The sequence below is a fragment of the Vulpes lagopus genome, chromosome 9, assembly GCF_018345385.1.
Source record: "Vulpes lagopus strain Blue_001 chromosome 9, ASM1834538v1, whole genome shotgun sequence".
In the NCBI taxonomy this organism is placed as follows: Eukaryota; Metazoa; Chordata; class Mammalia; order Carnivora; family Canidae; genus Vulpes; species Vulpes lagopus.
In genome coordinates this window covers 34571807-34588744 of record NC_054832.1, presented here as the reverse complement: position 1 = coordinate 34588744, position 16938 = coordinate 34571807, and the positions used below count along the sequence as shown (strand labels likewise).

Here is a 16938-nt window from a genome sequence, read left to right as displayed (position 1 = left end):
ATTTTAAGAGTTTTCAATATACAGGTCTTTCATATCCTTGGTTAAACTTATTCCTAAATATTTTATTCTTGTTAAGGTAACTGTAAATGGGATTGTTTAATTTCTCTGATAGCTCATTATTATCATATAGAAACAAGATATTTCTGTATACTAATTTTGTATCTTGCAACTTCACTGAACCTATTTATTAGTTCTAATAGTTTTTTTAATGGAGTCTTTAGGATTTTCTTTCTATCTATCTATCTATCTATCTATCTATCTATCTATCTATCTATCTATCTATTTATTTATTTATGATAGTCACAGAGAGAGAGAGAGAGGCAGAGACACAAGCAGAGGGAGAAGCAGGCTCCATGCACCGGGAGCCCGATGTGGGATTCGATCCCGGGCCTCCAGGATCGCGCCCTGGGCCAAAGGCAGGCACCAAACTGCTGCGCCACCCAGGGATCCCTCTTTAGGATTTTCTATATATAGCATGTCATCTGCAAATAGTGAGTTTTACTTATTCCTTTCCTATTTGGATGCCTTTTTTTTTTCTTGCCTAATTGCTCCAGCTAGGACTTCTAATACTATGTTGAATAAAAATGGCAAGAGTGGGCATCCTTGTCTTGCTCCTGATCTTGAGGAAAGGCTTTCAGCTCTTCACAGTTGAGTATGTTAGCTGTGAGTTTGTTGTATATGGCCTTTATCATGCTGAGGTATTTTTCCTCCATATCTGCTTTCTTGGGTTTTTATGATAAATGGATATTGAATTCTGTTCAATGTTTTTTTCTGTATCTGCAGCATGGGTTTGCTTGAGAGCAAGCAATATGGAGAATTTACCTAGAGCCCTGCTGTTGTCACATGGCGACTGCCATCCTCCTCAATTTTCTCTCTAGGTTACTTTCTCTTTTTTTAAAAAGATTTATTTATTTATTCATGAGAGAGAGACACAAAGAGAGAGGCAGAGACACAGGCAGAGGGAGAAGCAGGCTCCTCACAGGAAGCCAGATGTGGGACTTGAACCCCGATCCTGGGATCATGCCCCGAGCTGAAGGCAGATGCTCAACCCCTGAGCCACCCAGGCATCCCTCTAGGTTACTTTCTTTGGCAGTTATGAAATACATGCTTGCTGTGAGCCTGTTCATCATTTTCCATTGGTATCTATCTATACTCTTTTCAATATGTATTGAACACCTTGATGTTTCTCTCCTTTTGTCTTTAAAGCCAGCCAGTGTTTCTCAAACCATTTGTGAGAAAATCAGCTGGGTATAAAATGTTGATTCCTCAGTCCTCCCCAGGCCTTCTAAATCTCTCTCTCTGGTGAGGACCAGGATTCTGCAGGGTTTTTCTTCAAACTCTCAGATAATTTTTATGCACATTGAGAATGATCACTTTTCTCATTTTTCAAATGAACTGAAGGCATTGCAAACACATCTGTTTCTTCCCTAATATGTAACAGGCTTCCCCCATACCTTACTGTGCATCATTGGTTCTCAGTGTGTTTCTGTAAATCCACAGACTGAGGAGGTGTGTGGAGTCAAAACTATTTTTATAACAATGCTAAGGCATTATTATTTTTTTAACCACAATTCTCACATGAGTGTACAGTTGTGATTTCCAGATACTACATGACATATCCACAATAATCTGAGGAGCCTGGTAAAATAGTCTTCCCTTTTCTAACTACACATCTGATTAAGACTGGATTTTCTTCATAACTATATGATAAACTACGTCAATATTCTGCAACAATTGAATGTGGAAGGAGATTCAATCCAGTTGTCTTCTACTAAGTCAGACATTTAAAAGGTTTGCAAAATTTGGGGGAGGAGGGAAATAGTGTTTTTTCATAAATACATGCTATTAATAATAAAATATAATGGGTTATTACTGCTATTTTTAAATGCATTCAGAAATATTTTAACTTTCCTGGTTTTAATTTATAATATGGAAATAATCAGTAAACCACACCAACAGGAGAGTCCTCAATAAGTTTTAAGAGTACAAAGAAGTCCTGAGACCAAAAATTTTGAGACTTGCTTCTTCCATAATGAATAAAACCAGAAAGTAAAAACGACTAATTATGAAATAGATAAGAATGAGAGGTATTTAGAGCTAGATAAATGGAGTATCTGAATATTTTAAATTAAATATATATTGAGCAAGTAATATGTATAGTTTTCCAGAAACTACATATTTGTTCCCTGAAAAAAATATGATTTTGACTTGCTTTAACTCTCTTAAATATTTATGAAAGCAAAAAAAAAAAAAAAAAAAAATATTTATGAAAGCAGAGACAAATTGTGATTGCTACAATATTTTTGTCAGATTCTGTATAACTTTTCTTTACCTCTACTTATGTATTAACACCATAACCTTTCAACTTTCAACTTATTAAACAAAATAGATAACAACTTTATATGATTTTATCACTGGTTCCTAAGCATTAGGAATAATGATTCTAAAAAGTGGATGCGGAGACCTTCATATCCTTTTCTATTCTGGGACTCTGATTAGTACCTGATAGTCACACCATATAATAAATGTTAAGTCAACTGAGGCAATTTTGATCATTTTTAAATTACAGCTACTTACCAAAAGTAGATTTTCTATCTTCTATCCATCGTAAGGCCCAGTCTGCTTTTTTCTTAACATATGGCATTGTTTCAATTGCATTAAATAAAAATTCCCTGTAAAAAACAAAGGATTAATGGCAAAGTTATTCATTTTTCTTAATTGGAATAAATTTTCATTAGTTTAATCATCAATAATAACTGCAACTCTATGATATGCTACCGGATCTGTCGTTTTTCTATATTTTGCATGCCCACAAAGTTAAGAAATGAAACTAAAATTCAAATTAGCGGTTTGGATCTGGTCTGACACAAAATTGACTAAAGTCAATATTCATATGTGGTTTCACTCATATGTGGAATACAGAAATAATGGAAGGGATTATAAGGAAAAGGAGAGAAAATGAGTGGGGAAAAATTAGAGCAGAAGACAAACCATGAGAGACTCCTAACTCTGGGAAACAAAGGGCTGCAGAAGAGGAGGTGGAGGGGGAGGTGGGGTAACTGGGTGATGGGCACCCAGAAGGCCACTTGATGGGATGAGCACTGGGTGTTATACTATATGTTGGCAAGGTGAATTTAAGTAAAATATTTAAAGAAATAAAGTCAGTATTCAATTTCTAAACAGAATGTGCAGTTTTTAAAGCTATAATACCCAAAGATGAACTGGTTCTATACAAGTTTTTTAACCCAACACATTATTAAACAATAAAAAGCATTTGAATAATTTTTCCCTGACATTTGGTTTTGGAGTAAATTCTGCTCTTAACATAAGCAATAGCATAAACCTCTGTAAATAAAATCCCAGTGGTAATACCTTTTCTTGGGATCTCTGATGTAAGTGTCTATTAGCAAACTGTACATCTCTGAGTGGACATTCTCGATGAGAATTTGAAAGCCATAGAAACAGCGAGCCTCTGGAACCTGTACCTCCTGACTAAAGCGCTCCACCTACAAAAATAAGGGAAACGTATCCAATTCTGTGGGCTCTAATTAAACACTGCAAATCAGAATCATCACTTAAAAATTACCTGTCACGCCAAAAATAAGTTAGACAGAATTTATAGGTTATTTTAAGCAGTATTATCTATTAACCTTTTACAATAAATTAGTTGCCTAATGTATTTTCAAGCAATTAAATGAATTGACCTGATAGGTGGAGATACTTCCTATAAAGCCAAGTATTTTAGAATGGCTATCAAAAATAATTACTTTGCATTGTAAAATTGACTTTAGGTCTTTATTTTCCCCAAAAGCAGATAGATCGATTGAAGTCCCTTCTATCTAATTCTCTTTAACAAGAGGGCAAGCCTCCTGGCCAACCATGATACAAGTTTTAAAATGGGGAGCCAGAATGCAGTGCCTTATTACAGAGCTCCAGAAGGGTTTTTAATGTGCAAGCTCTCTATTAAGATAAGGGTAAAAATTGAAATCATGTCTACGCATTTTAAGTAGTTTTGATTGGTACAATATGTTTGATTTCATGATATTTTGCTGGTCAAATGGGAGAAATCTATCCTTTTCTTTAACACTTCATCAGAAAAACACCTTTGAAAGTTAAACTCTATCTAGTTCATTTCTTAGAAGTCGTTTTTCAGGCTTAGTCTAATTGTCTTACTGCCATTATCACCATTTAGCTGCTGAATGAGAACAGAAATAAAACAAAAATCTTACCAAATTTTCATTCACAATTCCATCACTGGCTGCAAAAAAGGCTAATATGTGAGAGATAAAATACTTCTCGTCTGATTTAAGCTTGTTCCAGTGAGGGAGATCCTTTGATAAGTCAACCTGAAATAAAAAGATTTTCAAAAATTTCAACTTGGTGTTCAATTCTTCTTAAAGTGTTTGGAAAACTAACTTCTATCTCAACGTTGGGGAGGGCCATCTCATTAGCAGTAATGAAATGAAAAAGGAAGAAAAGGAAAAAAAAGTTAACATAACTGTTATAGACTAAATGTTCATGTCCTCCCCCGCCCCCGCACCCCATTCACATATTTGAAACTGATGCCCAGTGTGATGGTATTTGGAGGTGCAGTCTTTGGAAAGTTATTAGGTCATGAGGGTGGAGCCCTCATGAATGGGATTAGTGCCCTTATAAAAGAGCTGCCAGAGAGCATCCTCATCCCTTCTGCCATGTGAGAACGCAAAGTATAAGCAGATATCTCTGAACCAGGAACTGGGACCTCACCAGATACCAAATCTGTTAGAGACTTGATCTTGGAATTCCCAGCCTCTAAAAATGTGAGAAATAAAATTCTGTTGTTTGTAAACCATCCAGTCTAAGGTATTACTACAGCAACCCAAATTGACTAAGACTATTACAAAGAACACAATACAATAAAAGTATTATGAAGGGCTCTATATTCTGGCTAATTGAGCAGAATAAACTAGTGACTTTCAGCAGCCATTGCTTTACCATGGCATATAATTTACTGTAGTGTTAAATTAGCTACCTGTTAAGCAATAGTAGCTGCTATTGTATTGCCAGCTAATCTACTTTTATACCCAGAAAGTAGTATCTGGCATGTAACAACCTAGGTTATAAAGCAATTTACAGGTATGGCTTTCTCTGGAAATAGAAATATTTTTGAAAACGGGGGTGGGGGCTCTGGGTAGTCAAGTCAGTTGGGCATCTGACTTCAGCTCTGGTCATAATCTCAGGGTGATAAGATCGAACCCCACATCAAGCTCCATGCTCAGTGGAAGGTCTGCTTGAGATTCTCCCTCTCCCGCTCCCTCTCCCTCTGTCCCTCCCCAACTCTGCTCTCTTGAATAAATAAATCAATATTAAAAAAAAAAAAGTGTTGGCAATACAATGGAGTTGGGGAGTATACTTGTATATATCTTTTAAAACATGTAAACTAAATATCAGGTCCTATTCTCTTAAGAGCTCAATCAGGAGGCGATCCCTGGGTGGCGCAGTGGTTTGGCGCCTGCCTTTGGCCCAGGGCGCGATCCTGGAGACCCGGGATCGAATCCCACGTCGGGCTCCCGGTGCATGGAGCCTGCTTCTCCCTCTGCCTGTGTCTCTGCCTCTCTCTCTCTGTGTGTGTGACTATCACAAATAAATAAAGAAAAAAAATACTAAAAAAAAAACTCAATCAGGATTAACTGACAGACACCTTCCTAGTTTTTATATATTATACTCCTGATATGAAATTTTATACTATAATATACTCATTCTTAATGAGTATATTAATTATAATTAAACTTACCTTAATTACCTTAATTTAAACTTACCTTACCTTAATTAAACTTACCTTGCCAACCATTCAACTTCAAAAAGCCTTATAAATTTCATTTATACTACATTGGTCATCTCCCATTCTTAAAATGTAAACATTCCTACTCAGCTTTTTCTCCTCTAAATAAATTCTCAATTCTACTTTCTAAATATTGATTCCAAACTACTAGTTATTAGAATTGTCTGGCAGCTTTAAAAGAAAAACCCAAAATCCTAGACCTTTTTCTTCTGAATCAAGGTTTCTGATAATTGGTCATATTTAGGAATAAAGCTACACCACAGATAAAACAATGAAGTCTAAGGTTGACATAATTTGTTTAAAGGAAAAATACATGGAACTATATGTGTTTCATTTCCTTTTAAAATGTGTAAACAGGGATGCCTAGGTAGCTCAGAGGTTGAGCATCTGCCCTCGGCTCAGGGCATGATCCCAGAGTCCTGGGATCAAGTCCCACATCAGGCTCTTTGCGTGGAGCCTGCTTCGCCCTCTGCCTGTGTCTCTGCCTCTCTGCCTCTCTCTCTCTCTCTCTGTCTCTCATGGATAAATAAATAAAATCTTTTTAAAAAATAAAATAAAATAATAAAATAAAATGTATAAACAAAATATGTACCATCTTTGTATTTTAATTTTTTAAATCAGTGTTTCTTAGTTATAATACAACATGTATTACATTTGCTAAAAGATGCAAGTATTTTACAAATGAATTTTAAGAAACCCAAGTATCACAAGTAGCTTTTTAACATGATGAATGAAAAAGCCACCTGTGTACTCCATTTATTCTGTTAACCATATCTTAAAAAACACATCCTAAAAACCACAGTTAAAAATAGTCAGGTGTGCCAAGCAGTATGACCCAATTAGAAAATACTGAGTTTTTATTTTGTTTTGGATTTTTTGCTCTTTTTGTTAACTAAGTATAACAAAGATGTTACCAATATAACACAAGTGGATAAATGGGTATAATTAGTGTAATCAAAGCTTCAAAAGTTGGTGTCTTCTGATTTCTACTGTAACTCTCCTTCATTCTGTGTGAAATAGCTTATATTTATTTAGTGCTTACTAAACGCCATGTGACATTCTAAACATCTCATTAATCTCATTCATGAGCTTCATCCCATTAATTCTATTCATGAGATTCATCTCAGTAATCCTTACAATAACCCAGTTAGCCAGGTATTATTAGCTCAATTTTCCAATGAGGATACACAGAGAGGTTAAGCAATTTTTCCAGTTTCATAGCTAGTAAGTGGTAGAGTCAGATTTTGTACCTAGGCATTCTGGCTCCAGAGTCTGCATTCTCAACAGTGTGTGCTTACGTGTATGAAAACAATCTTCTGAAAAATAGGGAGATCCAAATATAACTATCTAAATAGATCTATTCATTTATCTATTTATCTAGATAAGTGAACACATACACACAGAGAAAGATGAAGACAATGACTATGTGTTCAATTAGACTACAGAGCAACCACTTACATGACCAACTGTCTTTACCAAACCAGCAGGTATTTCCTCATTTATTGTGTCCAAATCATTGTCTAGATGGAAAATGCTGCCCTAACATACAACATACTACAACAGTCCCGGCTGCTGAGGCAGCAGTGCCAGACTGGATGTGACTGAGGACAGGGTAGCCTAGGAGAGCTCTGGCTGGCAGCTTAGAAGAGAGTGCACTGCCTGAGCAGGCAAATGCTCTGCCACAGTTCTTTCTGCATAATCAGGTAAGTCCTTGAAAAGCAGGGTCCCTAGGGCTTTCACTCTCATTTTTTGGCCATAGCACAATTTTATTTATTCTGCTGGCCATAAGTAAAAACCAATCTTATTTGGTCATAGGAAATCAAAAGGCTATTTAAAAATAGAAAATGTTCTAAAATACATTGGAAGTAAAAAACCTGGCAGAGTGAGAAGCCATTTTTGCAGCGGGAAACGTGTTTATAGATAGCAGTCTACACATAAAACATTGGAGAACACTGTATTTAATTTCAGTAATTTCAGACACTATTGTATATAACTGATTGTATTCAGTTATATGTATCTTACAATATAAGTTAACATTTTTCAATGTCCCATGACAGAAGATATGAACACTCTACTATGGGGTGTGCCTGCTGGCAAAGGTGATGCCACTTACCTCTTCTGCAGTCCAGAAAGATGCCTGTGCCTGTTTATACATTTTCCAAATATCAGGGTATTGAATTGGAAAGATGACAAATCGGCGAGAACTCTTTCGTAGGAGTGGCTCTTCATCTGATTTCACTTCATTTTCACTGGTATCTGAAGATAACCTCTTTGAAAATAAAGTAGAAACATCCATTTTGTGTAGACATGCCCTCATTATTCATATCTAAACACATACTGGGGGTAATTTGAGAGACAGCACACGTTGAGGAGCCCATCTGCCTGGGTTAAATCCTTTACTATTATCTGGAACCTGGTTAATAGTGTTTGGTTAGTCGTGTAACCACAGAAAGTTGCTTCTCTGAGCTTTGGTTTGCCCTTATCAGTAAAATGACCCTTACTCTGTAGGTTAAACTTGATGATTAAAAGTGCTTTGATGGAGCCTGGTGCATAACAAGCATGAAGCAAAATTGTCATTATTGCTATTTTAAGATAAGCACAAAACTAGATCCATAAATGTTATGGTGGGCAAATTTCTAAGTTTGTGCATAAAATGTCCCTTCAGTGCCTTTTTTCAGAGATCAGATGCTGGCATGAATAGGCTACTATTATACACTTCTTTATTTATTTTTAAGAGATTTTTAAATTTATTAATTTAAGATAGCACCAGCAGGGGGAAGGATGAGAGGGAGAGGGAGATGCAGACTTCCCACTGAGCAGGGTTCCTGACCCCAGGACCCCTGGGATCATGACTTAAGCCAAAGGCAGATGCTTAACCGACTGAGCCACCCAGGCACCCCTACTTTCCTATTTGAATTCTTTCTAATCTGAACTATTGTAAAACTTACCTGAAAACTCCTTACCAACAATTTAGCAACCTTTGTTCATCTGAACTTTCCCATATACCAATCTGCTATTACTATTTACTTGTTAGCATTACTACAAATGGTCTCACTGTAGACTGGCTCAAAGCTTTGTAGAATCCAGTGAAAAGCACATACTTATATATACATGACTTGGAAATGATAGCATTCCAAAAGGGGACAGTGCAAGATATGTATGTATACATATACATATATCAGAAGTATCAGAAGAGTTATACCTTGCATGAGAATGAATATACACAAAGTATATACAATTAGGCTAAAAATGTATAAATCAAGATTATTGGCATATATTTAAAATCTGGATGCCTAACTCAAACTGACGGTCTCTCTCTCCAGTGTCAGGCCAATCACATTTCTTCATCCTTATCATCGCTTCCCCAACCACACCTCTCCAGAGCAAGTGTGCTAAGGCAAGGCAAGATGAGAAAGACTCAAAATCAAAATCAAAGCCTGAGGCTATACAGATCCAGGTAGGGCTTGCACACTGCACACATACTGTCATCATAGTAGAGAGACTGTCTTATTTTGTAACTACTTATTTGAAGGTGTAGGCCTCCCCAGATAAAGAACTTGAGCCCTGGAGAGTAGAAACTACTTTTTATTTATTACGGCATTCCCAAACATAACATCAATAAACGTTAGCTAAGTAAGTGAATGGGCTGCTAATTTCTCTTTATCCTGTGCTTGGGCTACTGGATACCTTTTGAATTTAACATATGACCACAATACATCAGTGAGATAACCATCAAATCAAGCCTTTGCTAAGTACTCCCATATCTCCCTTGTCCCCATCACCCTAAAGGCCTGGATTAAACACATAATTCACTGCATACCTCACACAGTACGCAACTCACTGCAATTTAATTCCTTGTTTTCCATTTAGAGTCCCCTCCAAACTATGCTTCTTGAGAGTAAAAGGTAACTTTACTTTTGTGGAATCCCTAGAACCTGACATATGACCTGGCATGTAGTTGACATTCATTTCCCCAAATATTTGAGCACATTTTAAAAATAGAAGCTTTCAAGTTTTTTGTTTGTGTTGCCTTTATATATTTTGTCCCTGGGGTACAAGTATACATTCAGAGCTGGAACTCCTTACCTTCACTGTATTTGCTATGTGAACCATCATAAGCAGTAACTCTTTGGTACCAAGCACCCTGGCCCTGAAGGGAGTTTTTATTTATTTTTTTTATGAAGGGAGTTTTTAAATGCTCATTAAATAACTGATCAATGTCACTACCTATGAAAACTGCTGAAGACTAGTATCTTTCAGTTAGAATGAAAGTCCTTTTTCTATGTAACATTCCTCCTGTTCCGTTCTGATAATATGTACGTTGTTAAGAAGAAGTTGGATGAGGAGAGCATTATGCAAGAGTTTGCAATGTGAAGAGAGGAGGGCTGGTATAACCAACACAAACATCTGAATTGAGCTAAAGATGATATATTGCTTATTTTCATGATGTTTTAAAAAATCCACACACATTTTAATCAATGTCAGGAGGATCATACATCCCAAAGCTCTAGGATCTCTAGAATATCCTCTATGGACCTGAGCTAACAACTCATATTTTAGAAGAGAAAACAACGTGGAAAAAAAGACATGATGTCAGATGATATTTTTAAAGAATTGGAAGTAACTTTCTAAGTTTGGACTTTACCATATGTGGGGAACAATGGAAGAAGAAACCAGAAAGCAATCAGAGACTATCCAAATGTGTTCTAAAGAACTCTGCAGTCCCTCTAATGTCACAAATGCTAGATTAAGATCTCACTATGAAATGTGTTAAGCTGTTAAAATAGTGGTAAAAAAAATAACAGATATATTCCAAAATACACATAAAGAAAGCCACCAATCCATGAACTTGTGTTTCCAGGCTGTCATCTTTCTTTTTTTCTTTCTTTCTTTTTTTCTGGATGACCTCAGATAAAAGTTTTTCTAGCCATCTCTGCTTAATTGAAGACTGCATAAGATTTAGAGAAAGGTAGTTAAAAAGAAAACAAAACAACAATAAACCCTGTAACCATTTGTATATATTTTTCAGAAGCGAACTAAGGGGCATCTAGGTGGCTCAGTCAATTAAGCATCTGACTCTTGGTTTCAGCTTGAGTCATGATCTCAGGGTCATGGGATCAAGGCCCGCCTCAAGCTCTGTTGCTCAGCGGGGAGTCTGCTTAAAGATTTTCTCCTTCAGTCTCTCCCCCTCCCCACCACTCTCTCTGTCAAATAAGTAAATAAATCTTTTTTTAAAAAATCACTTATCTAGAAATGTGATCAGATTAGAAATTACAGGGGGAGAGAACAATGAAAAGATCATTATCCTACCCAAATCTTGCCTGAACCAGGGTACCAGATGTAGAAACACAAAAGAAAGCTGCTTTAAGAGATATTCAGAAAAAAAAGAGAGAGAGAGAGACAGAGAGAGAGATTCAGAAGTAGAATTAATCATTCTTGCTAAAAAATTTGGATTTTGGAGAATGGAATAAAGAAGAGTTGAAGATGTCCAACAACTGGATGATCACAGCAAGAAGTAAAAGACACAAAGTGCTCAGCATCTGGAGAATAACTGAATAAATCAGACAAAAACTCTTGCATCTCATATTAGATGTTTAATAAAAGCTTAATTTGAATGAACTCCCCCACCAACCCCAGCTACAACAATAGTTACAAACACAATAGTCTTTAAAAGTTCAACTTGGTCAATAAAAAACATAATTTGATCAGTTTGAGGATATCCAGTAGGCAGCTAAAAATATAACACTACAGCAGATGAATGGTGGCCATCCATCCCACTATTAGTCACCTAAGGGGTTATCCAGGGAGAAAATATAGAGAAACAGCACAGCTGAGGATGCAGCCGAGAAAATGCTGACAATTGAAAGGGCAGGTGGAAGAAGAGGAACCAGCTGGGATTAAAAGTGACTGAGGTGGATATAGGACAATCAAAAGCAAAGGCAGAAGTGATTTGATTTGGCTAAAGCCATTTCTGTTAACAGACAAAATAGAGAAGAATTCTGTAAAGAATCCACACTCTGGATATCAATCAGGGTAAGAGGTTAGGAATTAATTCTGTGCGCCAAAGATTTTCAAACATCTGGGGGATTGAGAGGCTCATACTCCAACTCTAACTACGTGCCCCTAACCCCCAGGTACTGGTATTCACTGTAGGGCTGTTTGAAAAGCATTCTTCTGGATAGTAATAGTTTCTGAATATGAATTATCATGTATAGGGGTGGCATCAGGAGGATTCATTGGCTATCTATCCAGGATGAGCTGGAAAAGGAAAAAAAAAAACATAGATGTTGGTAGCAACCATGGTATTGATCTCAGGGGTGCAAATGGTAGCCTGAATTTTTTTATTTAGTTTTTTTCAAGTTATTTAAATTCTGGTTAGTTAACATAAAGTACAATATTGGTTTCAGGAGTATAATTTAATGATTCATCACTTACAGCATCCAGTGCTCATCACAAGTGTCCTCCTTGGTACTCATTATTGATTTAGCCCACCCTCTGCCCACCTCCCCTCAATCAACCCTGTTTGTTCTCTATAGTTAAGAGTCTCTCTTATGGTTTGCCTCCTCTCCATTTTCTCCCTTTCCTACATTCATCTGTTTTATTTCTTAAATTCCACATGAGTGAAATTCTATGGTATTTGTCATTCTCTGACTTATTTTGCTGAGCATGATGCTCTCTAGCTCCATTCACATCATTGCAAATGGCAAGATTTCATTCTTTCTGATGGCTGAGTAAAATTCCATTATATGTATCGCCACATCTCCTTTATCCATTCATCAGTTGACAAATATTTGAACAAATTTCATAAATTGGCTGATTGATAATGCTCCTATAAACATCAGGGTGCATATGTCCCTTCAAATCAGTATTTTTTGTATCCTTTGGGTAAATATCTAGTAGTGCAATTGCTGGGTCATTGGGTAGTTCTATTTTTAATTTTTTGAGGAACCTCCATCTGTTTCCCAGAGTGGCTGTATAATTTTGCATCTCACCAACAGTATAAGAGGGTTCCCCTTTCTCTGCATCCTTGACAAACATGTTGTTTCCTGTGTTGTTAATTTTAACCATTCTGACAGGTGTGAGGTGGTATCTCATTGTAGTTTTGATTTGTATTTCCCTGATGATGAATAATGTTAAGTATCTTTTCATGTGTCTGTTGGGCATCTATATGTCTTCTTTGGAAAGATGTCATGGCAGCCTGAATTAAGATGTGGTGGTTAGGGCAACCCGGGTGGCTCAGCGGTTTAGCGCTGCCTTCAGCTCAGGTTGCCATCCTAGAGACCTGGGATTGAGTCCCACGTCGGGCTCCCTGCATGGAGCCTGCTTCTCCCTCTGCCTGTTTCTCTGCCTCTCTCGCGCGCGCTCTGTGCCTCTCATGAATAAATAAATAAAAACTTAAAAATAAAATAAAATAAAAATCTTAAAGATGTGGTGGTTAGCATAAAAAAAGCTGCTTCAACAGGGCTTTGCCAGCCTATGGAATTGGATGTTTTTGGTGGGAACTGAGACAGTCTCAAGAGTTTTTACTTGAGAGGAGTGACACAGAGGCACTGGTTTAGTGAAGGATTAATTTAGCAATGGTAAAAAGAGTTAAACAGTGGGTAAGACTGGAGGTAAATATGTCATTGTAGCTGCACAGTTATGAAGTATAAGACCTTGAAATAAAGTTCAGAACACAGAAGCATTTCTTGGCAACATTCCACAGTGTCTTCCAGAATGGTGCCTCTAGTTCCTGTCTGCCTTAGTTTCTGGTCACTTCATCCCAAGAGGATATGCCAGAACAGATTCCCCAGCTAGTACTCACCATCCCCTGGTGTAGGCTGGCATGCTACAGCCCTCCTTCTCAATCCAGCCTCAATTCCACCATTTTCATTTGTTTACCTTGGCCTCTCTTCTCAGGTAAGAAGACTATTGGATATTGTTACAGTCATACACTATTTGTATTTGCCCAGGTGTCACTTTCATTGTCATTTTCTATTCCCAATAGAATACTGGCCCACCAGCAAGAAATCAGTCTTAAGCCCAGCTCTGCTATTGAATCATGTGGTCCTGGGCATGCCAATTTATCTTTTCTGGCCTAAACTTTCTTATCTTGAAAATAGGGACTATCTAATCAATTAGATTAATGATGGTTAACTTTGAGAAACTGATGAAAGCTAAGGACCCCTTTCTCAGGAAATTCATAAACCTCCTCCAAGCTCATCTACGAACCCTTCAAAGAAGTGCTTCTTAAAAAGTGTGAATCAGTATCACCTGACGTCCTTGTTAAAACTGCTGTCCCAGATCCTCCCAAGAGATCTTGATTTACCTTGTCTAGAATGTAGGCCCAGTAATTTACATTTTTTACAACTCCAGCCTGACTCTAATGCAGATGGCCTATGCTGAACCATCATATCTAGAGAAACAAAGTGCTTGAGGCATTCTTGCAACTCAAGTTAAAAACTTTTGGACCAGATGCTCACTAGAATTCATTCTAGAGTTAAAATCTGCATCTTTGTGGGCCTATGACATTGAGAAAGGGATAATAAGTGAAAGTTAACTTCCATGGGGCACCTGGGTGGCTCAGTGATTGAGTGTCTGCCTTTGGCTCTGGTCATGATCCTGGGGTCCTGGGATCAAGTCCTGCATTGGGCTCCCACAGCGAGCCTGCATCTCTGCCTCTCTCTCTCTCTCTGTGTGTCTCTCATGAATAAATAAATAAAATCTTAAAAAAAAAAAAAAAAGTTAACTTCCAGGTGTTAAGTCTGAACGGTGTTGGTGCCATTAGCACAAAAAGACAAGTCTGAAATGTCCTTTTCAAGTGAGGAAATTGGTACTCAGTTTGTTTCAAAAGGGGAAGAAAACAAGAGGGAAGAAAAAGTTTGAGGGATATTTACAACTTGTTAACTAGTTACTAAATGTTTACAAAATCAAAATCAAATAATATAAAACCCCAAATCGGGCCTCTACAACCTTCTAAATAAATCTAGGGTTAAGTAGGAGTCTCTGTAAGCTGCAACTGTTAAAACAAAGATATCACACACAGCCAACAGGTCCAATATCAATACAAAAAAGTATTTCTCTTGTACACAAATGGTTTAGATGTATTCGCGAAGTAACAGGGTATAAATTACAGAGCAACTATTTGAACTACCGGACAACAGTCGAATACATTGATTTACTGTTATTATGTACTTCTATTATAGACGCAGATAAACACGTTAACTTGGGTTTTTGGATGCACCCACAATTTCCGTGGCGCTTTGCATAAAGCCTTTGCCTTATTCGTCCGAGGTAAGTATCACTTCCACTGTACAAATGAAGAAAGTGACACCCCGAAGAGTCACTGCTAGTTAAGTGGCCCAGGCTGAGCCAATGCGGCCTCCTAACCGGACATTTTTCATTGTTGCGAGGACTTGCCGTCGCCCTCTCCTCTCATCACCACCCCGTCCACCTGTGTCGGTGTCCACAGGCTTCCAACTCCTTTTAATCATCTCAGAGATGGGATGCGTTTCTGCAGTAGACCCACCTGCCCCCTTCCCTTGTCTGGGCTTTCCCAGGCAGGGCTCCAGACGCGCAAAGACGGGAGGACGGCACTGGGCCGACCACCGCGCGGACGCGGGCGCGAGGTGCTGCTCCGCCCGGCCTGAACCTCAGAGCGTCGCCCTTGGCTGGCCCCGGAGCAGACCAAGCGCGCAGACCCCGGCTCCCTCGTCACCCCTCCCCGGACACGGCCTCCCGGGCACTCGCAACCGCGGAACCAGGCTGCGGCGAGGGCTCGCGGCTGGGCCTGCACCCGGCTGCCGACCACAACGCGCAAAATACCCTGTTGCGGTCCTGCACCTCGCAGATCCCGCTGCACCCTGCGACCTACCCGCCAGGCGTGCCTATGGGGCGGGTCAGGGAACCGCAGCAACCTTTACCTCCTCTAGCTCGGGCCTGGCCGCTTCCGGCCTTTCCGGGTCCCCCATCGCGCAGACTCCGCCAGAGCCACGGGAGCTGAGAACCCGAGAGCCTCCGGCCACCTCCAACTCTGGCAGAGCCCAGGTGGCCCGCGGGTCCCCGAGTCCGCCCCGCCCCCGGCGGCACAGACCCCTCCTACTCCCGCCGGCTACGCTTTCTCGCCCCCGGATTGAGCGACTCTCCCAGCGCCGGCCTGGCCCCGCCCCCCGCGCCTTTGGGTACCGCCTGCTCCGGCCTGGCCCCGCCCCCCGCCCCCGCCTCCCGCCTCCGCCTCCCGCCTCCGCCTTCGGCCTCCGCCCACCGCGCACCACCCTCGCGTGGACCCCGCTTCCCCGGCCCTAGGGCCCCGCCCACTCCGGGAGGCCCCGCCCCGCCCCAGCCCCGCCTCCCGCCCGCCCCTAGAAGAGCTCTCCCGGAACCCGCGGGCCGCGCCGCCCGGCCACGCCCGGCCACCTCGCCGCGCCTCGGGAACACGGTACGTCGCGCTCACCCGGCCTGCCCTGAGCCTGCCCGGGGCGACGAGCCCACGCGCCGGAGGACGGCCGGAGAGAGCGCTCTCCGCGCGGGGAGCGGTGGTGGCGACGGGAGCAGACCGCCCTGTGAGGGGAGAAGGCTGCCTTTGCTGTATTCCAGCGACCGGAAAGAAGTGGTGGAGGGAAAGCGGGAACGGAGTAGGTGGGGCCTCTAGTCGAGGAGGAGAGGCGGAAAGGACTAAATTCGGGAAAATTGTGGAAGCTCGGGGAGATTCTTTCCACAGACTAAAGCTTTTGGAAGTAGCTGCCGAGCTCGGGCGAAGGGGGCGCCAGCAGTTTCCTCTTCGGGACCCCCTGCGAGGCGGGTCCGGCGGCGCCCCCGCTCCCCCAGGTGAGGACTCGCCGCCTCAGCAAACGTCACTGAGGTTCGTTAACTTGGAAGCGACAGAGCCCCCCGCGCCCCGGTGCCGTGGCCGGGGGCGGTGTGCCCGTAGTCACCGTAGTGTGAATGGCTGCCACCCACCTCCCAGGGGGGCTGATGGAAAGATAACTCCAACAAAGGAGAAAAAATGACTTTAGCGAGTAAAAATGAGGCGAAACTTTCAGTCGTTTGAAGCGGAGATGTTGCGAGAACCTTGTCCTGCCTTGCACAGCCTGCACCTGTCCTGCGCATGGCCTTGTGAGGTGTGGTAAAATAGGATA

At 40.4% G+C, this 16938-nt stretch overlaps 1 protein-coding gene across 2 annotated transcripts in view; it reads right to left on the bottom strand.

Moving 5' to 3' along the window:
- Positions 1-15950, bottom strand: part of RRM2B (ribonucleotide reductase regulatory TP53 inducible subunit M2B) — a 44016-nt gene extending 28066 nt beyond the window's left edge. Inside the window, exons 1-5 of one of the 2 annotated variants that reach the window (XM_041769516.1) lie at positions 15675-15950; positions 7935-8090; positions 4230-4346; positions 3373-3506; positions 2578-2672 (exon numbers count right to left, since the gene is read on the bottom strand). In XM_041769516.1, the coding sequence (XP_041625450.1) occupies positions 2578-2672; positions 3373-3506; positions 4230-4346; positions 7935-7976 (388 nt within the window). In that variant the 5' untranslated portion in view covers positions 7977-8090; positions 15675-15950. The remainder of the gene's footprint in view (positions 1-2577; positions 2673-3372; positions 3507-4229; positions 4347-7934; positions 8091-15674) is intronic. The other variant, XM_041769515.1, reaches the window with a different exon arrangement.
- Positions 15951-16938: the final 988 nt, after the last annotated feature.